Source organism: Notolepis coatsorum (assembly GCF_963971535.1).
Source record: "Notolepis coatsorum genome assembly, chromosome: 4".
NCBI lineage: Eukaryota > Metazoa > Chordata > Actinopteri > Aulopiformes > Paralepididae > Notolepis > Notolepis coatsorum.
The window spans coordinates 136783300-136809935 of NC_140168.1; the positions used below are offsets into that span (position 1 = coordinate 136783300).

At 40.6% G+C, this 26636-nt stretch overlaps 1 protein-coding gene across 1 annotated transcript in view; it reads left to right on the top strand.

The window, feature by feature from the left end:
• Nucleotides 1-26636, top strand: part of LOC311227867 (caspase activity and apoptosis inhibitor 1-like) — a 111252-nt gene that overhangs the window by 20456 nt on the left and 64160 nt on the right. Inside the window, exon 3 of the mRNA XM_084313712.1 lies at nucleotides 4974-5058. Coding sequence (XP_084169838.1) covers nucleotides 4974-5058 — 85 coding nt within the window. The remainder of the gene's footprint in view (nucleotides 1-4973; nucleotides 5059-26636) is intronic.

Genomic DNA, 26636 nt, shown 5'->3' on the forward strand with positions numbered 1-26636 from the left:
ATGGTATGTTACTATGCTACTTGGTATGTTACTATGCTACTATGGTATGTTATGCTACTATGCTATGTTACTATGCTACAATGATATGTTACTATTAGTGCTGTCAGGCGATTACAAAAATTAATCGAATTAATTACAAGATTTGTAATTAATTAATCTAATTAATCACATTTTAATCGCATAACCATTTTATGCCTGATATTCTATATTCCAGGGTTTCCCATTAATTACCTAGACTGTGGCGGCCCACCACAATTGTATAATGAACAAAAAAAAATATGTAATAAAAGAAATTATATATATATATATATATTTCTTTTTAATAATTTTTTTAAAATATAAAGTTTGCCAATAGGGATGTATCAGTAGTATTGGCAGTGGTAGTAGTCGTAATAGTAATCCACTATATTTTTTTATTTTCAAAAAAATAAACCAGTTCAACACAGGTAACCACTTTTGCTTAATTTCTTTGATGGCTCAAATGTATGCTCTCTAGTAGTCCAGTGGTTCCCAAACCTCTCCTCGAGACACCCCAGCCGTTCCATGTATTTATTAAATTCCACCACCAGCACACCTTGATTCAACTAATAAAGGGCTAGTTAAGTTGAATCAGGTGTGCTGGTGGTGGAATTTAACAAATACATTGAACGGCTGGGGTGCTTCGAGGAGAGGATTGGGAAGCACTAGTCTAGCCGATTTTGTGTTTTGAGCACAAAGTTCATCATAGACCTAGCCTCTTTATTTTGCTCTCAAAGTGCACCAGATTGATGCATTTAACTTTAAAATGTACCAAAAAAAAAGGTTCCGGGGGGGCATGCCCCCGGACCTCCCTAGAGGGTCGGAGGTTCACCCCCCATAGTCTCTGAAATCCTGTGGGAAACACTAATTCAGTACTGTATCTACAGAAACTTCTGTTTAATCATCTTCCATCTATTAATTTGCTTAGATTTTTCAGGTCTGGTCAATTTGAGCATAGTGTTATTCACAGTCAAAGATAATTTTTTTTTTATTGATATTCTCATTTGGTTCATTACAATTTACTCAAGCCTAGTAACATACAGTATTTCTGACACTGGGAATACATTCCCTGAGATCCATAGATGTCCCTAGAATCAGATACCAAGAACATGCAAATGGACCATATCAAAAAAAATCTGTAAATGTGTATTCTACGTTCTTATGGAATTAATGAGATAAAGAAATTCTTTATTTAACACTTTGGCTGCCATGGGTTAAATTCATTATCAACCGTAGGTTGCCAGCTCTATTTGTCTATAGAGAAAGTCCCCTTCTTTGCAGGGCTATAACTTTTTAAATTCTATTGCTACATTGCCATTATTAGGGCCCATTCAAAGTCCTATATGTATTGTTCATTGTGTAGCAACGTTAAACTTTTTCATTCACATATTCATAGTAAAGTATGGTCTAATGTATAAGTATGTTTTCATCTCTTTCTGCAGCTTTCTCCAGAACGTGATCTATAGCCCCAAATACATTATATTGATGATGCAATACAGTTTTATGGCAATCAGCGCGATATAAAAAATTCCAACTAGACGTACTTCTAGAAGTTACTACACGTCATCTGATGTTGACCGGATGGGCTAGGGGGCGTTTATAATTCCGTGGGCAGCGTTATACCAATCATCTAATGTGGGTCAAATGTTGATAATAGCAGTTAGTAGGGATGCCCCGATCGATCGGCCACCGATCGTTATCGGCCGATAATTAGTATAAATATGCGATCGGGGAATTCCGATAATTAGTCATATTCGCCGATCGCGGAAACTGATCAAGTGGATATCTCACTCGCTTGTCTCAGACGCACAGGACCTGCAAACTGCTCCTCCTCCCTAGCTCCGCCCGCCCCCGTGTAGAGTTTGTAAACAAAGAGGTGCGGCTCCTCTGCTCGAGTCTGTAGTGCATTCGACCTGAGCTAACGTTAGCTACCTAGCTATCGTTACTGTTTAAACAAAATTACCCAGTCAACTATTCACCTTTAGTAGGCATTGTCTAACGGTATTTAGCCGGCTAGCTACCGATAGCTCCTGATATCAACAAATGCTCCAGCAAGTCTTGTAGTGCATGTTGATACCTCCGTTAGCTCGCGTTAGCTCGCGTTAGCTCGCGTTAGCTGACGTTAGTTCACTGTTCAAAACGAAATGTCCGATTGAACTAAATAGTTGTCTTAACGTCATCTAGCCGGCTAGCAGTAGCTACAGATAGCTCCTGATATCAATGTCTTATAACATTGATTGAATGCGTATTCGAGCTGAGGGCTTGCTGAATGTTAAATGACCAAAGCATAACGTTACCAATAGGGTCCCGCTGCAGCGCCGGAGAATCCTTTTTGGTAGCTGGAGGCTACTAGAGTACACACAGACAGTGGAGCTGTTTGCAGATAGCGAGCATTTTGACTTGTTGCGTGGTGGCGATGTCTCGCAGATAATACAAGTACAAGTCTAATTATATAATATATATATTTTATTAAAAAAAAAAAAAAAAAATTATATAAATTTTTTTAATTTCTTTTTAATCAAAAACGATCGGTATCGGATCGGTATCGGCCGATATGGCTCACGACTATCGGTGATCGGTGATCGGTGGCAAAAAACGTGATCGGGGCATCCCTAGCAGTTAGTATCGAAGACGGTAACTTTACACGCTAAAACTCACCCCAGTCTCCGCGCGCCGTTGGGCGATCATCGTAGAGTAGACATTTTATCATTATGGGATGTAGATTTACCTGGTCCATCTCCAGCTTGTATAATGGTATATACGTCCAAATCATGTTGTTTATCGAGTTATTGGCAATCGATCGCTGTGTATTGTGACGAGCTAGAATGCCGGGACCTATAGCGAGTGCCCGGAAGTAATACGGCCGTCCAGCACAACCTCTATGGCACTTCCTGTTAAGCGATTGCGCCGATCGGCCACCAGATGGCGCTCCTGAACCGTCAGAGAGCTCAGTGGGTCCTCCTGGTGGATCTCAGGCCAGCGGAGGGGACATATGAATCCGATCCCAGATTTTTGAAATATTGATATTAAAGACGCTGTAAAGCAACTTGAGCCGGGAATGACGTTTTTAAGCGTTTCCCGGCACCCAAAGTGTTAAATGTTTTTTTTGTATTTGTTTTTGTAATACATTTTGAGTTAATTTTCATAACGCGATAATTTGCTGTGTAATTAATTAATCTAATTAACGCAATAAACTGACAGCCCTAGTTACTATGCTACTATGCTGTTACTATGCTACTATATGTACTATGCTACTATGATATGTACTGTACTATGCTACTATATGTACTATGCTACTATGATATGTTACTATGCTAATATGTATATTACTACCTACTATGCTACTATGTATATACTATTATCTACTATGTACTATGCTACTATGCCTATACTACTCCCTACTATACTACTATGTCTATACTACTATGTACTATGCTACTATGCCTATACTACTACCTACTATGCTACTATGTCTATACTACTATGTACTATGCTACTATGTCTATACTACTATGTACTATGCCTATACTACTACCTACTATGCTAATATGTTTATGCTACTATGTACTCAAGAGTGTAGCACTCAAATTCGACACTGTTTGACAGTGTATACTAGGGATGCACCGAATATTCGGCCGCCGAAAATTATCGGCCGAAAATGGTCAAAAAGGCTCTTTCGGCCTTCGGCCGAAAGGGTTTTAGCACCGAAAAGATATCACAGAATGTCAAAGAACAGGGTTACGTAACGTTCATAACCTAAAGTGTTGTTGTGATGACGTAATCAAAACGCGCAATGTGTAACGTGAGCAGCTTGGCAGCTCTTCCTGCATTCTGCAGCCTGTGATAACTAACTCCTCTTGTGAGTTGCGCAGCGCTGTTTCTATAAACTCTGCGAGCAACGCATCCATCCAATAAATGCGTCTTTAACATGCTTTATATCCTCGCCATTACTATATGCCCGTCGCGGTTAAATGTTAGCGTTAAGCTAGCTAACGCTTCCATTCCTTTTTGACCAGTCTCTCGTAAGCTATGTCATCCCCCGCTAAGAGTCATGGGAGATGTAGTAAATACAACAGTCCTGTGTGTGTGTCTTTATGCAGATCGTTATGCAGTTTTAAAGCACCTTGGCTTTGTTCTGAATGCACTTTGTTGTAGTTATCCTACAGAGAAAAGAAAATGCACTTGACTTTAATGCACATTTTGTTGTATGCAAAGAGAAAATGTTTATTGTACAATCTTTCAGCAGTCAGTCTGGAATTAATGTATGCATTCAAAAGTGCTGAATAAATGTTTTATGGGCCCATAATAGTGATTATTAATATTATTTAAGTTAAGTTTTGCCATAATCAGGTAGCTGAAAAAAAGAAATACATTATATATATATTTATATTAATCATTTTCGGGCATTCGGTTTTCGGCCAACTGTTTCCTATTTTCGGTATCGGTTTCGGCCAAGAATTTCCCATTCGGTGCATCCCTAGTGTATACCTTACCAACATACCAACAATACCACTGACCCTTAGCTGCCAGAGTTGTACCCTTCCTGCTGACTTGCTGTACACAATTTGCTTTGTATAAAAGTGTCAGCTAAATGACTAAATGTAAGTGTGTGTGTGAGGGACACTGCAAGCTGCTGTTTCTTCCAATGTCAAAGAAACTGTCCTTGCATTTGATTTAGCCTTGTAATGCACTCTGATACTCATTACTACACCCACACTGTGATCATTGTGTTGTAAACGAGAGCTATTTTATTGCACTACTTTTAGTCTATTTTATGTCTGCACTTTTTGCATTGCTTTTATCTTGTCAATTCCATGCTCATTGTATGCCTATGTCTATTTGATGTCCAGTTGTCTATTTCACTTTGAGCTGCAATTCTGGCATGAGAGGTGCTATACAAATAAAGTTATTATTGTTGTTATTATTATTAACTAGAGATGTTTTGTCCTTGACAGAGTTGCAGTCTAGAGGAGATCCAGAAGCTGTGCTGGGAGCAGCTTGAGCAGGTGTCCCCCAGGAACCTCCTTCAGATTCTAGGAGGTTAGAATCTACTGTCTGGAGTATTTAGTAAGATAAGATGACCCTTTATTGATCCCCTTGGGGAAATTCGGGTGTCAAAGCAGCATGGGGGGGGGGGGGGGTACAGGGTGGGGGATGCATAGCTTCACAGTCCTATATACAATATAATATAAAGAAAGTACAAACACAAGATAGTCCAGTGATGAGAGTCCAGTGATATTAGTATCTAGTGCAAAATACAAGATAGTCAGTACGGTGATACGGTGAGTCTCTAGTTCTCACGTCACGAGTTCTGACAGTGATAGTTCTGGCAGCAGAGCCGGCCGCCCGAGCCTTTTTTTGTAGAGCCTGATGGCTGCCGGTATAAAGGACCGGCCCAGGCGGTTTGTGGTGGGGGGGGGGGGGGGGGGGGGGTTGTGCGTCTAAAGGGCTCTGCATACGGCGGGGGATTTAAGCCAGGCGACCGACTTTTTTTGCGAGGCGACCGACAGAATTGTATCGCCTCCATTGTTATGAATGAGAGAACCCACACGGCAGGAGATTTTGAAGCTATTTCTGTCGCCTGGCTAAAAATCGCCTTGATCCTATTTTTTGAGGCGACACAGAAAGGACAATGAGGAAATAACATGACTTCTACTGGTGTATCATTTGTACACCATTAATGTATCAATACATTCATTGATCAATAACCTACGTATTATTACCATGCTACTTATGTTAATTATTATTAACAGGAACAATTTAAATAAATAACGTTAGTTGGAGAACTTAAGGTTTAGTGGCCGCTTGTCATTAACTAATACATTGACAATGCGCCACGATGCACCTACTAGATGTTTTTGTACTCTGGTAACAAAATAAGTTGTGGATGTTGGCAGAGTTTAATGTCCAGGCTGCAGCTGATGTGGTTTATAAGGTTTATTGTCCAAAGAAATGATGGTTGAGAACAGAACAGCGTCTTCAGTGAAAAAACATTCTCTCTCTGCATAATAATACTTGTCCAATCGGTGCCTAGTAAACGTATTATAGCGATCAGTCATGCAGTAATGTCAGGAAGAATGAGGAGAGGTTGTATTCGTATATGGTGGTTTAATTCCAGCTCAATATGGGTTTTACAGGTTAATATTCCCTCGTAACGCACAACACAGCTACCTGCTAGTGCTAGTGAAGAGCTGCTAATAGGCTCGCTTCACAACAACATAACGTCCGGTCCCGGCGGTCCATTCTCCTACATGTATATCTCCCGGGGGGAAACAAGTAACCACACCCCCAGCTAGACAGAGCAACGGTCGCCTCTGGTGTGGGGGGACAAGCGATTGTCGTTGAGCAACAGGCGATTGCATTGCCAGGCGACGTCGGTCGCCCGCCGTGTGCAGACCACTTTAGGCTGAACGTGCTCTTCATTCTGGCTAGCTCCTCGTAGAGGGGCTGAGAGGGGTTCTCCAGGATGGCTTCTAGCTTTTTTCCTCATCCTTCTCTCAGCCACCACCTCTAGGTTATCCAGCTCACCACCCACTACTGAGCTAGCCTTCTTCACCAGCTTGTTCAGCTTGCTGGAGTTCCTCGAGTTGATGTTGCCCCCCCCAGCACACCACAGAAAAAAAGAGGACGCTGGCTACAACTGACTGGTAGAAAGATAGCAGCAGTCGGTTGCACACGTCGAACAACCTGAGTCTCCTCAGGAAGAACAGTCTACTCTGTCCCTTCCTGTAGAGCCTCAGTGTTGTCCTGCTCTGTCCCTTCCTGTAGAGGGCCTCAGTGTTGTCCTGCTCTGTCCCTTCCTGTAGAGGGCTTCAGTGTTGTCCTGCTCTGTCCCTTCCTGTAGAGGGCCTCAGTGTTGTCCTGCTCTGTACCTTCCTGTAGAGGGCCTCAGTGTTGTCCGACCAGTCCAGTTTATTGTTCACTCCAACGAACGTCTTGTAGTACTCCACCATCTCTACCTTCTCCAGTCCGAGGATTTTGGGAGAAGGGGGACCCTTCCTGCCTCTCCGATAGTCCACCACCAGCTCCTTTGTCTTGCTGACGTTGAGTTGGAGCTGGTCCCTGTCCGACCCCCCTACGAAGCTCTCCACTGTATTCAGCCTCATCGTCATCCACAATGTACAGTAGCTGACGATGGAGGAGTCATCGGAGAACTTCTGCAGGTGGCACGTCCTTGTGTTGTAGCGGAAGTCGGAGGTGTAGAGGGTGACAGCACGGTACCCTGGGGAGCGCCGGTGTTGCTCACCCAGCACCTCTGATTGGCTGCCCTGAAGTCTCACGTACTGTTGTCTGCTGGTGAGGTAGTCGGTGATCCAGGCCACCATTCCCCGGTCCAGCTGCATCCCAGTGAGCTTCTCCTCTAGCCGGAGTGGCTGGATGGTGTTAAATGCGCTGGAGAAGTCGAAGAACATGATCCTCACTGAGCTGCGTTGTGAACCTCCTTCAGATACCAGGAGGTTAGAATCTACTGTCTAGCCCGTCTGGAGTATTTAGTGTCGTCACAATACCAACGTTTTGGTGTCCATACCAATCGCAGGGCTTTTCAAACAAGACGGTGCTGAGGCTAGTGGTCCGTATCTGCTTCCTTTACTTTGTGCTAAGCTAGGCTAGCTTGCAGCCAGATAGCTTTCCACTGAACCGGTGTCCATCTTCTCATTTGACTCTGGAGACCTTAAGCCCATGTCCGCCATGTTGGCGTGTTCTTTTTTTAAAGAGTTCCTTCTGTTTCATTATTCACGTAGGAAAACTCAAACTTGTCAAACTTGTCCCCAAAAAGATTTGCAGATGAAATCAACTATTGGATTAGTATAAAAATCCCCAAAATGTTGTATCCCTGGATATCAACACAATCAAGCCATTTCAGATCCAATTAGCTTCCTCTGAAATATTGCATAATACACATGGGTTACCCTGATTGGCCTGTCAATCACCTCTAGTCGCTCTGATTGGCCCATCAGTCAATCTCACTTTGTCTGATTGGCTCGTCAGTCACATCTAGCTGAGAGGACACGGTGCTCCCAAAGGTTCTCACAGAGGCACCATTTGGGGCTTTGAGGCACCCGTAGCTTATTGAGGAAACCCAGGGGATCTTAGAGGAACTCCTGAAGAACATCCACTTTTTACAGTGTCTAGTCTAGTGAACAGAAGGCCACGCCCCCTCAGTCTACTGAGAGTTGGCTGTGTTCAGAGAGGGTGACCTAAAACACTTATAACAACTCAAATGATACATCTGAAGTTGAAAGAATGATCCTCATGATATTAATATTCCACAATAAATAATTATGACTTACATTTAAAACATCATTGTACTGTATCTTTAAAGAGTCAACAAGTCAAGTTAAACAAGTCAAGAAGAAACATCACAATAAATAAAGAACAAAACAAAAACACCATGAAGCCCAAAACATTTAAAATAAATCAAATAAATGAATGCAACACAGGCAATGTGAAGGAGAGAAACCTTAGAAGGGCCGTGCAACACTAGCACCAGTACCAGTATAGCATGCAACACTACCACCAGTACCAGTATAGCATGCACCACTATCATCAGTACCAGTATAGCATGCAACACTATCATCAGTACCAGTATAGCATGCAACACTAACATCAGTACCAGTATAGCATGCAACACTACCAACAGTACCAGTATAGCATGCAACACTATCATTAGTATAGCATGCAACACTACCACCAGTACCAGTATAGCATGCAACACTACCATCAGTATAGCATGCAACACTACCATCAGTATCATCAGTACCAGTATAGCATGCAACACTATATTCAGTACCAGTATAGCATGCAACACTATCATCAGTACCAGTATAGCATGCAACACTATCACCAGTACCAGTACAGCATGCAACACTATCATCAGTACCAGTATAGCAACACTATCATCAGTACCAGTATAGCATGCAACACTATCACCAGTACCAGTACAGTATGCAACACTATCATCAGTACCAGTATAGCAACACTAACACCAGTATAGCATGCAACACTATCATCAGTACCAGTATGGCATGCAACACTACCATCAGTACCAGTATAGCAACACTATCATCAATACCAGTATAGCATGCAACACTACCACCAGTACCAGTATAGCATGCAACACTATCATCAGTACCAGTATAGCATGCAACACTAACACCAGTACCAGTATAGCATGCAACACTACCACCAGTACCAGTATAGCATGCAACACTATCATCAGTACCAGTATAGCATGCAACACTACCACCAGTATAGCATGCAACACTACCATCAGTATAGCATGCAGCACTACCACCAGTACCAGTATAGCATGCAACACTACCACCAGTATCAGTATAGCATGCAACACTACCACCAGTACCAGTATAGCATGCAACACTAACACCAGTATAGCATGCAACACTACCACCAGTATAGCATGCAACACTACTACCAGTACCAGTATAGCATGCAACACTACCATCAGTACCAGTATAGCATGCAACACTACCATCAGTACCAGTATAGCATGCAACACTATCATCAGTACCAGTACAGCATGTAACACTACCATCAGTACCAGTATAGCATGCAACACTACCACCAGTACCAGTATAGCATGCAACACTATCATCAGTACCAGTATAGCATGCAACACTATCATCAGTACCAGTATAGCATGCAACACTATCATCAGTACCAGTACAGCATGCAACACTAACATCAGTACCAGTATAGCATGCAACACTATCATCAGTACCAGTATAGCATGCACCACTATCATCAGTACCAGTATAGCATGCAACACTACCATCAGTACCAGTATAGCATGCAACACTACCATCAGTACCAGTATAGCATGCAACACTATCATCAGTACCAGTATAGCATGCAACACTACCATCAATACCAGTATAGCATGCAACACTACCATCAGTACCAGTATAGCATGCAACACTATCATCAGTACCAGTATAGCATGCAACACTATCATCAGTACCAGTATATCATTCAACACTATCATCAGTACCAGTATAGCATGCAACACTAGCATCAGTACCAGTACAGCATGCAACACTATCATCAGTACCAGTATAGCATGCAACACTATCCTCAGTACCAGTATAGCAACACTATCATCAGTACCAGTATAGCATGCAACACTACCATCAGTACCAGTATAGCATGCAACACTACCATCAGTACCAGTATAGCATACAACACTATCATCAGTACCAGTATAGCATGCAACACTATCATCAGTACCAGTATATCAACACTATCATCAGTACCAGTATAGCATGCAACACTACCATCAGTACCAGTATAGCATGCAACACTACCATCAGTACCAGTATAGCATGCAACACTATCATCAGTATCAGTATAGCAACACTAACATCAGTACCAGTATAGCATGCAACACTATCATCAGTACCAGTATAGCATGCAACACTCATCAGTATCAGTATAGCAACACTAACATCAGTACCAGTATAGCATGCAACACTATCATCAGTACCAGTATAGCATGCAACACTATCATCAGTACCAGTATAGCATGCAACACTATCATCAGTACCAGTATAGCATGCAACACTACCATCAGTACCAGTATAGCATGCAACACTATCATCAGTACCAGTATAGCATGCAACACTACCATCAGTACCAGTATAGCATGCAACACTCATCAGTACCAGTACAGCATGCAACACTATCATCAGTACCAGTATAGCAACACTATCATCAGTACCAGTATAGCAACACTAACATCAGTACCAGTACAGCATGCAACACTACCACCAGTGCCAGTATAGCATGCAACACTATCATCAGTACCAGTATAGCAACACTATCATCAGTACCAGTATAGCAACACTAACATCAGTACCAGTACAGCATGCAACACTACCACCAGTACCAGTATAGCATGCAACACTATCATCAGTACCAGTATAGCAACACTATCATCAGTACCAGTATAGCAACACTATCAGTACCAGTATAGCAACACTATCATCAGTACCAGTATATCATGCAACACCAGTACCGTATAGCATGCAACACTATCATCAGTACCAGTATAGCAACACTATCATCAGTACCAGTATAGCAACACTATCATCAGTACCAGTATAGCAACACTATCATCAGTACCAGTATAGCAACACTATCATCAGTACCAGTATAGCATGCAACACTACCATCAGTACCAGTATAGCATGCAACACTATCATCAGTACCAGTATAGCATGCAACACTATCATCAGTACCAGTACAGCATGCAACACTACCATCAGTACCAGTATAGCATGCAACACTATCATCAGTACCAGTATAGCAACACTATCATCAGTGCCAGTATGGCAACACTATCATCAGTACCAGTATAGCATGCAACACTAACACCAGTACCAGTATAGCATGCAACACTATCATCAGTACCAGTATAGCAACACTATCATCAGTACCAGTATAGCAACACTATCATCAGTACCAGTATAGCATGCAACACTAACACCAGTACCAGTATAGCAAGCAACACTATCATCAGTACCAGTATAGCAACACTCAAGTCAAGTCAAGAGTTTGAATTGTCACGGCATACAAGTATACAATGAAATGCGGGTGGTCTTGCCCGCGACAATGTGCAATACAGTGGTACAACATATAATATAATCCAATAAAAAAACTAAAAAAAACTACTATCATCAGTACCAGTATGGCAACACTATCATCAGTACCAGTATAGCATGCAACACTATCATCAGTACCAGTATAGCAACACTAACATCAGTACCAGTATAGCATGCAACACTACCATCAGTACCAGTATAGCATGCAACACTATCATCAGTACCAGTATAGCATGCAACACTATCATCAGTACCAGTATAGCAACACTATCATCAGTACCAATATAGCAACACTATCATCAGTACCAGTATAGCAACACTATCATCAGTACCAGTATAGCAACACTATCATCAGTACCAGTATAGCAACACTATCATCATTACCAGTATAGCATGCAACACTACCATCAGTACCAGTATAGCATGCAACACTATCATCAGTACCAGTATAGCATGCAACACTATAATCAGTACCAGTACAGCATGCAACACTACCATCAGTACCAGTATAGCATGCAACACTATCATCAGTACCAGTATAGCAACACTATCATCAGTACCAGTATGGCAACACTATCATCAGTACCAGTATAGCAACACTATCATCAGTACCAGTATAGCATGCAACACTAACACCAGTACCAGTATAGCAACACTATCATCAGTACCAGTATAGCAACACTATCATTAGTACCAGTATAGCATGCAACACTATCATTAGTACCAGTATAGCATGCAACACTATCATCACCATCAGTATCATTGTACTGTATCTTGATAGTGATCAATGTGCCAGTCTTGTTTTCTGTTTTTTGTTTTTATGTTTTCTGTGTGTGCCAGTTATGTGTTCTGTCTGTTTGTCCTGTCTCTGTGTGCTCTTGTGTTTTATAATCTTTTATGGATCTGCTTTTCTCTATGTTTGGTCAATGATAGTATCCTTATTAAACGTATGAACAACTGGATAGTGTTAAAGGTTTGAAAATTATTCATTTGAATATCAGAAGCCTTCGTACCAAAATCACTCTACTTCGTGCATGGGTTGAACTATATAAACCAAATATTATAACCCTGTCTGAAACCTTGCTCTCCACTAGAATATCTAATAATGAAATTAAACTCACAAATTATGTCTTATATAGAGCTGACAGGGGAACAAAGGGAGGTGGTTTAGCCACATATGTGTCATCCACTCTGGCTTCCGAACTAATTACACCTGTTGTTGAGCCGTCTCAATTTGAGAGTATTTTTGTAAAGGTAACTCTGCATGAAAACAAGTATATTACTATAGGAAATATTTACAGACCTCCTTCTTCACCTGCTGAATCCTTTAATTCTATAGCCTCTACCATAAACTCTATAAGTAATAAAAATGAACTTATTATTCTGGGAGACTTTAATAAAAATTGGATTGATAAATCATCTAACAAACAAAAAAGCATATTTGGTCATTTGAATTTAAGCCAGCTAATTAATGAGCCCACTCGTGTCACACCCACATCTCAATCTCTAATTGACTGGATACTGGTCTCTCATCCAGATAGAATTTTAAAATCAGGTGTAATGTCTGATTGTTTCAGTGACCACTCACTTGTGTACTGTATTTGGAAAATTAAACTTCCTAAATCACCACCAAAACTGATTAAAATCAGGCAATATAAAAAAATGAACATTGGCCAATTTATCAATGACGTGATTTCCATCAATTGGGATAGGTACCAACTAATACCAAATGTTCACTGTGCTTGGGACTTCTTTCTCTCTGAGTTTACTAAAACTATTGACAAGCATGCTCCTTATAAAAATATAAAAGTCAAAGGAAGGCATCTCCCCTGGATTACTTCGGAACTTATAGGTATTTTCAGGCAGAGAGACAAAGCTTGGGCAGCATCTCGTAAATCTAAGGATCCTGCTGACTGGGAAAAGTACAGGCAGTTGAGAAATGTGTCCAAAACCATGACCAGAAATGCAGAAGCCAATTATTATAGAGAGTCTCTTACTCGTGATTTTAAAAATCCCAAAAACTTTTGGAGGAAAATAAAAGACTTAACTGGTTCGGATAAAAATATATCCTCCAACCAAATAAGAGTCAACAATATTATTTTACACAATCCTAATTTAGTCGCGGATGCATTCAATCAACACTTTTCTTCTGTCTCTTCTCCCACAATGCATGATCCTTATATTGCTCTTAACAATATTCAGCCCTGTAACAGCTCCTTCTCTTTTAAGAAAATAACACCTGTTGAGGCCCATGCTGCAATTAATGATCTGAAGGTAGGTAGTGGTCCCGGGTTAGATGACATTGAGAACAAATTTCTAATTATAGCATCACACATTATCATGTATCCACTCTGTGATCTCTTCAACATGTCATTATCCACTTGTGAAATACCGGCTATCTGGAAGTGGTCTTGTATCACTCCTTTGCATAAAGGGGGTGATTTTCTAGAACCTAATAATTACCGTCCAATCTCAATTATCTGCTCCACTATAAAAATATTTGAAAAGTTAATTTATAACCAATTATCATATTATCTAGATGAAAACAATATATTATCACCCAATCAATCTGGCTTTAGATCAAATCATTCCACAACTACAGCACTATTGAAACTTACTAGTGATATTTTCTCTGCCTCTAATAATGGTAACTTGACTGGTGCTATTTTTATTGATTTAAGCAAGGCCTTTGATCTCGTTGACCACTACCTCCTTTTAGATAAATTATATTATGTTGGTTTGTCAAGGAATTCTTTATTATGGTTTAATTCCTATCTGCATAATAGAAAGCAATGTGTAGCAATTCAAGGTAGAAAATCTGATTTATTAGTTCAACAAAGAGGTGTGCCGCAGGGCTCAACTCTTGGTCCACTTCTTTTTTCTATTTTTATAAACGACCTCCCTTCAATTATTTCTGAATGTTGTATTCAGCTCTATGCTGATGACACTGTGATTTACACCTCCAAATCCACTCTATCACACATTGAATTAGCTCTGCAATCTGATTTTAATTCCTTGCAACATTGGTTAGCTGCTAACAAATTACTACTCAACAAAAGCAAATCATATACAATGATCTTTGGTACTCCCCAGTGCATCAAATCTAAAGCCAAATCTCGTGTATGTGCTATTCATAGTTTAGATGGTACACCTTTACAAAGAGTCGAACACACAAAATACTTGGGTGTTTGGCTTGACTCTGAATTATCATTTAAGTGTCACATTGATCATATTGTAAGAAAAATTTATCTTAGTGTGGGTATTCTCTATCGCTCCAGAAACTGTTTAACTCTTTCTGTTAGAAAAAAGCTTGTAATTCAACTTATTTTGCCACTTATGGATTATGCAGATATTGTCTACCAGGTTGCATCCAAAACAAATCTCATTCCTCTTAATACATCTTACAATAAATTATGCAGATTTGCTCCTGGATGCCCTTTTACAACTCATCACTGTCTAATGTATGAAACACTGAATTTGCCCTCTCCCACTGTAAGAAGACAGCGCCACTGGTTACAATTTATTTTCAAATTCATCTTAATTATCCACAATATCTAAAACAATACTTGACTCCATATTATTCCAATTATTATTTAAGGCATTCTAGCCAACTCTATTTTTGCATACCTACACTTTCAACACTCTCAAAAGCAACAGCCAAGAAAGCCTTTTTGTTCAAAGCCCCTTCTGATTGGAATAACTTACCTGCAAATACTCGTTCCATCTCATCTTTTTATTTATTTAAAAATGCGCTGTCTTCTTACTTCCATAGTACATGTACATGTTTTTAGTTTATCATTTTTATCATTTTTAGTTTATCATTTTTAGTTATCATTTATATATTGCATACTATCATGACTTTCATTACTTATCTTGTACGAAGTAATGATCCATTCCTATCCTTGCTGGATTTTTGTTTTGTTTTGTTTGTCCTGTTTATTTTGTGATCTTGTATGTTGGTTTACTTATTTTGTAATTTCATTTCTCAGTTGATTTTGTTGTTGTAGACTGTTTTGATGTCCAATGTTTTTTGTGTGTGTTTTTTTCTTTTTCTGAAAAGTACATACGCTGTATTGTGTTAGGATCCCCTCGAAAACGAGATGCTACATCTCAAGGGGTTATTCCGAATAAAGAATTTCAATATATCAGTACCAGTATAGCATGCAACACTAACACCAGTACCAGTATAGCATGCAACACTATCATCAGTACCAGTATAGCAACACTATCATCAGTACCAGTATAGCAACACTATCATCAGTACCAGTATAGCATGCAACACTATCATCAGTACCAGTATAGCAAGCACCACTATCATCAGTACCAGTATAGCAACACTATCATCAGTACCAGTATGGCAACACTATCATCAGTACCAGTATAGCATGCAACACTATCATCAGTACCAGTATAGCAACACGAACATCAGTACCAGTATAGCATGCAACACTACCATCAGTACCAGTATAGCATGCAACACTATCATCAGTACCAGTATAGCATGCAACACTATCATCAGTACCAGTATAGCAACACTATCATCAGTACCAGTATAGCAACACTATCACACTAGTACCAGTATAGCAACACTATCATCAGTACCAGTATAGCAACACTATCATCAGTACCAGTATAGCAACACTATCATCAGTACCAGTATAGCATGCAACACTATCATCAGTACCAGTATAGCATGCAACACTATCATCAGTACCAGTACAGCATGCAACACTACCATCAGTACCAGTATAGCATGCAACACTATCATCAGTACCAGTATAGCAACACTATCATCAGTACCAGTATGGCAACAATATCATCAGTACCAGTATAGCATGCAACACTAACACCAGTACCAGTATAGCATGCAACACTATCATCAGTACCAGTATAGCATGCAACACTACCATCAGTACCAGTATAGCATGCAACACTATCATCAGTACCAGTATAGCATGCAACACTATCATCAGTATCAGTATAGCAACACTAACATCAGTACCAGTATAGCATGCAACACTATCATCAGTACCAGTGTAGCATGCAACACTATCATCAGTATCAGTATAGCAACACTAACATCAGTACCAGTATAGCATGCAACACTATCATCAGTACCAGTATAGCATGCAAAACTATCATCAGTACCAGTATAGCATGCAACACTATCATCAGTACCAGTATAGCATGCAACACTACCACCAGTACCAGTATAGCATGCAACACTATCATCAGTACCAGTATAGCATGCAACACTATCATCAGTACCAGTATGACAACACTATCATCAGTACCAGTATAGCATGCAACACTAACACCAGTACCAGTATAGCATGCAACACTATCATCAGTACCAGTATAGCAACACTATCATCAGTACCAGTATAGCAACACTATCATCAGTACCAGTATAGCATGCAACACTAACACCAGTACCAGTATAGCAAGCAACACTATCATCAGTACCAGTATAGCAACACTATCGTCAGTACCAGTATGGCAACACTATCATCAGTACCAGTATAGAATGCAACACTATCATCAGTACCAGTATAGCAACACTAACATCAGTACCAGTATAGCATGCAACACTACCATCAGTACCAGTATAGCATGCAACACTATCATCAGTACCAGTATAGCATGCAACACTATCATCAGTACCAGTATAGCAACACTATCATCAGTACCAGTATAGCAACACTATCATCAGTACCAGTATAGCAACACTATCATCAGTACCAGTATATCAACACTATCATCAGTACCAGTATAGCATGCAACACTACCATCAGTACCAGTATAGCATGCAACACTCATCAGTACCAGTATAGCATGCAACACTATCATCAGTACCAGTACAGCATGCAACACTACCATCAGTACCAGTATAGCATGCAACACTATCATCAGTACCAGTATAGCAACACTATCATCAGTACCAGTATGGCAACACTATCATCAGTACCAGTATAGCATGCAACACTAACACCAGTACCAGTATAGCATGCAACACTATCATCAGTACCAGTATAGCAACACTATCATCAGTACCAGTATAGCAACACTATCATCAGTACCAGTATAGCATGCAACACTATCATCAGTACCAGTATCACATGCAACACTATCATCAGTACCAGTATAGCATGCAACACTAACATCAGTACCAGTACAGCATGCAACACTACCATCAGTACCAGTATAGCATGCAACACTATCACCAGTACCAGTATAGCAACACTATCATCAGTACCAGTATAGCAACACTATCATCAGTACCAGTATAGCATGCAACACTAACACCAGTACCAGTATAGCATGCGACACTATCATCAGTACCAGTATAGCAACACTATCATCAGTACCAGTATAGCAACACTATCATCAGTACCAGTATAGCATGCAACACTATCATCAGTACCAGTATGGCAACACTAACATCAGTACCAGTATAGCATGCAACACTATCATCAGCACCAGTATAGCATGCACCACTATCATCAGTACCAGTATAGCAACACTAACATCAGTACCAGTATAGCATGCAACACTATCATCAGTACCAGTGTAGCATGCAACACTATCATCAGTATCAGTATAGCAACACTATCATCAGTACCAGTATAGCATGCAACACTACCATCAGTACCAGTATAGCATGCAACACTACCATCAGTACCAGTATAGCATGCAACACTATCATCAGTATCAGTATAGCAACACTATCATCAGTACCAGTATAGCATGCAACACTCATCAGTACCAGTATAGCATGCAACACTATCATCAGTACCAGTATAGCATGCAACACTATCATCAGTACCAGTATAGCATGCAACACTATCATCAGTACCAGTATAGCATGCAACACTACCATCAGTACCAGTATAACATGCAACACTATCATCAGTATCAGTATAGCATGCAACACTATCATCAGTGCCAGTATAGCAACACTATCATCAGTACCAGTATAGCATGCAACAATATCATCAGTACCAGTATAGCAACACTATCATCAGTACCAGTATAGCATGCAACACTATCATCAGTATCAGTATAGCATGCAACACTATCATCAGTACCAGTATAGCATGCAACACTATCATCAGTACCAGTATAGCATGCAACACTACCATCAGTACCAGTATAACATGCAACACTATCATCAGTATCAGTATAGCATGCAACACTATCATCAATGCCAGTATAGCAACACTATCATCAGTACCAGTATAGCATGCAACAATATCATCAGTACCAGTATAGCAACACTACCATCAGTACCAGTATAGCATGCAACACTATCATCAGTACCAGTATAGCAACACTATCATCAGTACCAGTATGGCAACACTATCATCAGTACCAGTATAGCATGCAACACTATGATCAGTACCAGTATAGCAACACTATCATCAGTACCAGTATAGCAACACTATCATCAGTACCAGTATAGCATGCAACACTATCATCAGTACCAGTATAGCATGCAACAATATCATCAGCACCAGTATAGCATGCAACACTATCATCAGTACCAGTATTGCATGCAACACTATTATCAGTACCAGTATAGCATGCAACACTATCATCAGTACCAGTACAGCATGCAACACTATCATCAGTACCAGTATAGTTTGTAACACTATCATCAGTACCAGTATAGCATGCAACACTATCATCAGTACCAGTATAGTATGCAACACTACCATCAGTACCAGTATAGCATGCAACACTACCATCAGTACCAGTATATCATGCAACACTATCATCAGTACCAGTATAGCATGCAACACTATCATCAGTACCAGTATAGCATGCAACACTATCATCAGTACCAGTATAGCAACACTAACACCAGTACCAGTATATCATGCAACACTATCATCAGTACCAGTATAGCAACACTATCATCAGTACCAGTATAGCATGCAACACTAACACCAGTATAGCAAGCACCACTATCATCAGTACCAGTATAGCAACACTATCATCAGTACCAGTATGGCAACACTATCATCAGTACCAGTATAGCAACACTAACATCAGTACCAGTATAGCATGCAACACTACCATCAGTACCAGTATAGCATGCAACACTATCATCAGTACCAGTATAGCATGTAACACTATCATCAGTACCAGTATAGTAACACTATCATCAGTACCAGTATAGCAACACTATCATCAGTACCAGTATAGCAACACTATCATCAGTACCAGTATAGCAACACTATCATCAGTACCAGTATAGCAACACTATCATCAGTACCAGTATAGCATGCAACACTACCATCAGTACCAGTATAGCATGCAACACTATCATCAGTACCAGTATAGCATGCAACACTATCATCAGTACCAGTACAGCATGCAACACTACCATCAGTACCAGTATAGCATGCAACACTATCATCAGTACCAGTATAGCAACACTATCATCAGTACCAGTATGGCAACACTATCATCAGTACCAGTATAGCATGCAACACTAACACCAGTACCAGTATAGCATGCAATACTATCATCAGTACCAGTATAGCAACACTATCATCAGTACCAGTATAGCATGCAACACTATCATCAGCACCAGTATAGCATGCAACACTATCATCAGTACCAGTACAGCATGCAACACTACCATCAGTACCAGTATAGCATGCAACACTATCATCAGTATCAGTATAGCAACACTATCATCAGTACCAGTATGGCAACACTATCATCAGTACCAGTATAGCATGCAACACTAACACCAGTACCAGTATAGCATGCAATACTATCATCAGTACCAGTATAGCAACACTATCATCAGTACCAGTATAGCATGCAACACTATCATCAGTACCAGTATAGCATGCAACACTATCATCAGTACCAGTATAGCAACACTATCATCAGTACCAGTATAGCAACACTATCATCAGTACCAGTATAGCAACACTATCATCAGTACCAGTATAGCATGCAACACTACCATCAGTACCAGTATAGCATGCAACACTATCATCAGTACCAGTATAGCATACAACACTATCATCAGTACCAGTACAGCATGCAACACTACCATCAGTACCAGTATAGCATGCAACACTATCATCAGTACCAGTATAGCAACACTATCATCAGTACCAGTATGGCAACACTATCATCAGTACCTGTATAGCATGCAACACTAACACCAGTACCAGTATAGCATGCAACACTATCATCAGTACCAGTATAGCAACACTATCATCAATACCAGTATAGCAACACTATCATCAGTACCAGTATAGCAACACTATCATTAGTACCAGTATAGCATGCAACACTATCATCAGTACCAGTATAGCATGCAACACTATCATCAGTACCAGTATCGCATGCAACACTATCATCAGTCCCAAGGCCTTCAAGGCCGTTCCCACCGCCGCCTCTACTGCACCATGGAGCCTGACGCTGCTATGCCCTGCTTCGTGCCGGTGGCCGGACTATACTCAAATCAACTCTAAATGGATCTAATCAGTGGATTGCATATTTTCTTCAAGAAGCAGAATAAGGCTAACCCTCTCTGCCTATTGGGACATCATAATTGGGCTACAAACTTGAAGACGTGGTATTATTTGGATTATCGAAGCTTTTGGACTGCAATAAGAAGATTTTGGATCTGTTTACCGCGCACAGGATCTACCAAAATGAACTGATAAGACACTTGGACACTTGGACTAATAATGCATTCAGTCATTTGGACGGAGTTGTTAAAACTCACTCCACTCAAATCAATAGAGTTATATTCCACTCTATTCAAATCAAATTTAAAGGGACGTGGCTGGGATAAATTGTGCCAGTCAGTCAGCCAAAACAAATTCTTGGACCAAGGTCGAACCGAGAGCTCTGGAGTCGAAGGCTCTCTGGGAGATAAGAGTGGCGAGCGGCGTCCCACAACCCCAATCCCTAGTGTGTGTCCCCCCCCCCCCCCCCCCCCTTCCTCTGCATTGGCGCTGCACTGTCGGCTGCCTCGTGTGAGGGAGACCTCCCCCACCCAGGACTTGGCTTGTGCACTCCCCCCCCACCTTCCCCCCCCCTCCCACTCCCCCCCCCCCCCCTACAGCCCTGTAACAACCCCAACCCACTCCCCCCTCCTTCCGTAAATGGCGCTGCCTATGACGGCTGCCAGTCTGTTTTGCGGTGGTGAATATGCATATGTTTGTCTCAAGGCTCTGTACCATTATTACTATCTAAAATGTAATAATTGTGGAATATTACTGTAATGAGCTGTATGTGTATGATCCAAGCGTCCTATGATCCTCATAGGAGCATAACAGAAAAAAGCATTCCATGTGAAGGTATTCTGTATCTTTGCATGTCAACTAATAAAGAAACTTGAACTTGAACTTGAACCAGTATCGCATGCAACACTATCATCAGTACCAGTATAGCATGCAACACTAACATCAGTACCAGTACAGCATGCAACACTACCATCAGTACCAGTATATCATGCAACACTATCACCGGTACCAGTATAGCAACACTATCATCAGTACCAATATAGCAACACTATCATCAGTACCAGTATAGCATGCAACACTAACACCAGTACCAGTATAGCATGCAGCACTATCATCAGTACCAGTATAGCAACACTATCATCAGTACCAGTATAGCAACACTATCATCAGTACCAGTATAGCATGCAACACTATCATCAGTACCAGTATAGCAACACTAACATCAGTACCAGTATATCATGCAACACTATCATCAGCACCAGTATAGCATGCAACACTACCATCAGTACCAGTATAGCATGCAACACTATCATCAGTACCAGTATAGCAACACTATCATCAGTACCAGTATGGCAACACTATCATCAGTACCAGTATAGCATGCAACACTAACACCAGTACCAGTATAGCATGCAATACTATCATCAGTACCAGTATAGCAACACTATCATCAGTACCAGTATAGCATGCAACACTATCATCAGTACCAGTATAGCATGCAACACTATCATCAGTACCAGTATAGCAACACTATCATCAGTACCAGTATAGCAACACTATCATCAGTACCAGTATAGCAACACTATCATCAGTACCAGTATAGCAACACTATCATCAGTACCAGTATAGCATGCACCACTACCATCAGTACCAGTATAGCATGCAACACTATCATCAGTACCAGTATAGCATACAACACTATCATCAGTACCAGTACAGCATGCAACACTACCATCAGTACCAGTATAGCATGCAACACTATCATCAGTACCAGTATAGCAACACTATCATCAGTACCAGTATGGCAACACTATCATCAATAATAATAATAATAATAGATTGGATTTGTAATGCACTTTTTGTTCGCTGGGATCCCAAAGTGCTACACTACATGGTTAAAACAGTTATAAAAAATAGAATAAAATAGTTATTAGTAAAACAAATAAAATAAAATACAGAATAAAAATAGAACATAGTTAATTAAAAACATAGTATAAACAGACAATTTAAAAACAAAGCGCAATAAAATTTAAATAAAAAGCTAACAGTCAAAGGCCTTTTTGAACAGATAGGTTTTCAGGCCTGCTTTAAAAGAGTCCAGGCTCTGTGGTGCCCTCAGCTGGATGGGGAGGCTGTTCCACAGGCGTGGTGCAGCCGTGCAGAAGGCTCGGTCACCCATGGTGCAGAGCCGGGTATTGGGGACCTGAAGGAGCAGGCTACCTGCGGATCTGAGGGTGCGGGTGAAGGATTGTGGAGTGATGAGTTCCTGAAGGTAGAGGGGTGCGTGTCCGTTTATGCAGTTATGGGTGATCGTAAGGATTTTGTAGTTGATCCGGGATGAGACGGGGAGCCAGTGTAGTGAGTGAAGGATGGGGGTTATGTGATCGTGTTTACGGACTCTCATCAGGATCCTGGCAGCGCTGTTCAGTACCTGTATAGCATGCAACACTAACACCAGTACCAGTATAGCATGCAACACTATCATCAGTACCAGTATAGCAACACTATCATCAGTACCAGTATAGCAACACTATCATCAGTACCAGTATAGCAACACTATCATTAGTACCAGTATAGCATGCAACACTATCATCAGTACCAGTATAGCATGCAACACTATCATCAGTACCAGTATCGCATGCAACACTATCATCAGTGCCAGTATCGCATGCAACACTATCATCAGTACCAGTATAGCATGCAACACTAACATCAGTACCAGTACAGCATGCAACACTACCATCAGTACCAGTATATCATGCAACACTATCACCAGTACCAGTATAGCAACACTATCATCAGTACCAATATAGCAACACTATCATCAGTACCAGTATAGCATGCAACACTAACACCAGTACCAGTATAGCATGCAACACTATCATCAGTACCAGTATAGCATGCAACACTACCATCAGTACCAGTATAGCATGCAACACTACCATCAGTACCAGTATAGCATGCAACACTATCATCAGTACCAGTATAGCATGCAACACTATCATCAGTACCAGTATATCAACACTATCATCAGTACCAGTATAGCATGCAACACTACCATCAGTACCAGTATAGCATGCAACACTACCATCAGTACCAGTATAGCATGCAACACTATCATCAGTATCAGTATAGCAACACTAACAACAGTACTAGTATAGCATGCAACACTATCATCAGTATCAGTATAGCAACACTATCATCAGTACCAGTATAGCATGCAACACTATCATCAGTACCAGTATAGCATGTAACACTATCATCAGTACCAGTATAGCATGCACCACTATCATCAGTACCAGTATAGCATGCAACACTATCATCAGTACCAGTATAGCATGCAACACTACCATCAGTACCAGTATAGCATGCAACACTATCATCAGTACCAGTATAGCATGCAACACTACCATCAGTACCAGTATAGCATGCAACACTACCATCAGTACCAGTATAGCATGCAACACTACCATCAGTACCAGTATAGCATGCAACACTATCATCAGTACCAGTACAGCATGCAACACTATCATCAGTACCAGTATAGCAACACTATCATCAGTACCAGTACAGCAACACTAACATCAGTACCAGTACAGCATGCAACACTACCACCAGTACCAGTATAGCATGCAACACTATCATCAGTACCAGTATAGCAACACTATCATCAGTACCAGTATAGCAACACTAACATCAGTACCAGTACAGCATGCAACACTACCATCAGTACCAGTACAGCATGCAACACTATCATCAGTACCAGTATAGCAACACTATCATCAGTACCAGTATAGCATGCAACACTATCATCAGTACCAGTATAGCATGCAACACTATCATCAATATCAATATAGCAACACTATCATCAGAACAGTATAGCATGCAACACTATCATCAGTACCAGTATATCATGCAACACTATCATCAGTACCAGTATAGCATGCAACACTAGCATCTGTACCAGTACAGCATGCAACACTATCATCAGTACCAGTATAGCATGCAACACTATCATCAGTACCAGTATAGCAACACTAACATCAGTACCAGTATAGCATGCAACACTATCATCAGTACCAGTATAGCATGCAACACTATCATCAGTGCCAGTATAGCATGCAGCACTATAATCAGTACCAGTATAGCATGCAACACTATCATCAGTACCAGTATAGCATGCAACACTACCATCAGTACCAGTATAGCAACACTATCATCAGTACCAGTATAGCATGCAACACTATCATCAGTATCAGTATAGCATGTAACACTATCATCAGTACCAGTATAGCATGCAACACTATCATCAGTACCAGTATAGCATGCAACACTATCATCAGTACCAGTATAGCATGCAACACTATCATCAGTACCAGTATAGCATGCAACACTACCATCAGTACCAGTATAACATGCAACACTATCATCAGTATCAGTATAGCATGCAACACTATCATCAATGCCAGTATAGCAACACTATCATCAGTACCAGTATAGCATGCACCAATATCATCAGTACCAGTATAGCAACACTACCATCAGTACCAGTATAGCATGCAACACTATCATCAGTACCAGTATAGCAACACTATCATCAGTACCAGTATGGCAACACTATCATCAGTACCAGTATAGCATGCAACACCAACACCAGTACCAGTATAGCATGCAACACTATGATCAGTAGCAGTATAGTAACACTATCATCAGTACCAGTATAGCAACACTATCATCAGTACCAGTATAGCAACACTATCATCAGTACCAGTATAGCATGCAACACTATCATCAGTACCAGTATAGCATGCAACACTATCATCAGTACCAGTATAGCTTGCAACACTATCATCAGTACCAGTATCGCATGCAACACTATCGTCAGTACCAGTATAGCATGCAACACTATCATCAGTACCAGTACAGCATGCAACACTACCATCAGTACCAGTACAGCATGCAACAATATCATCAGTACCAGTACAGCATGCAACACTATCATCAGTACCAGTATAGTATGTAACACTATCATCAGTACCAGTATAGCAACACTATCATCAGTACCAGTATAGCATGCAACACTACCATCGGTACCAGTATAGCATGCAACACTACCATCAGTACCAGTATATCATGCAACACTATCATCAGTACCAGTATAGCATGCAACACTATCATCAGTACCAGTATGGCAACACTATCATCAGTACCAGTATAGCATGCAACACTATCATCAGTACCAGTATAGCAACACTATCATCAGTACCAGTATAGCAACACTATCATCAGTACCAGTATAGCAACACTATCATCAGTACCAGTATAGCATGCAACACTAACACCAGTACCAGTATAGCAACACTATCATCAGTACCAGTATAGCAACACTATCATCAGTACCAGTATGGCAACACTATCATCAGTACCAGTATAGCATGCAACACTATCATCAGTACCAGTATAGCAACACTAACATCAGTACTAGTATAGCATGCAACAC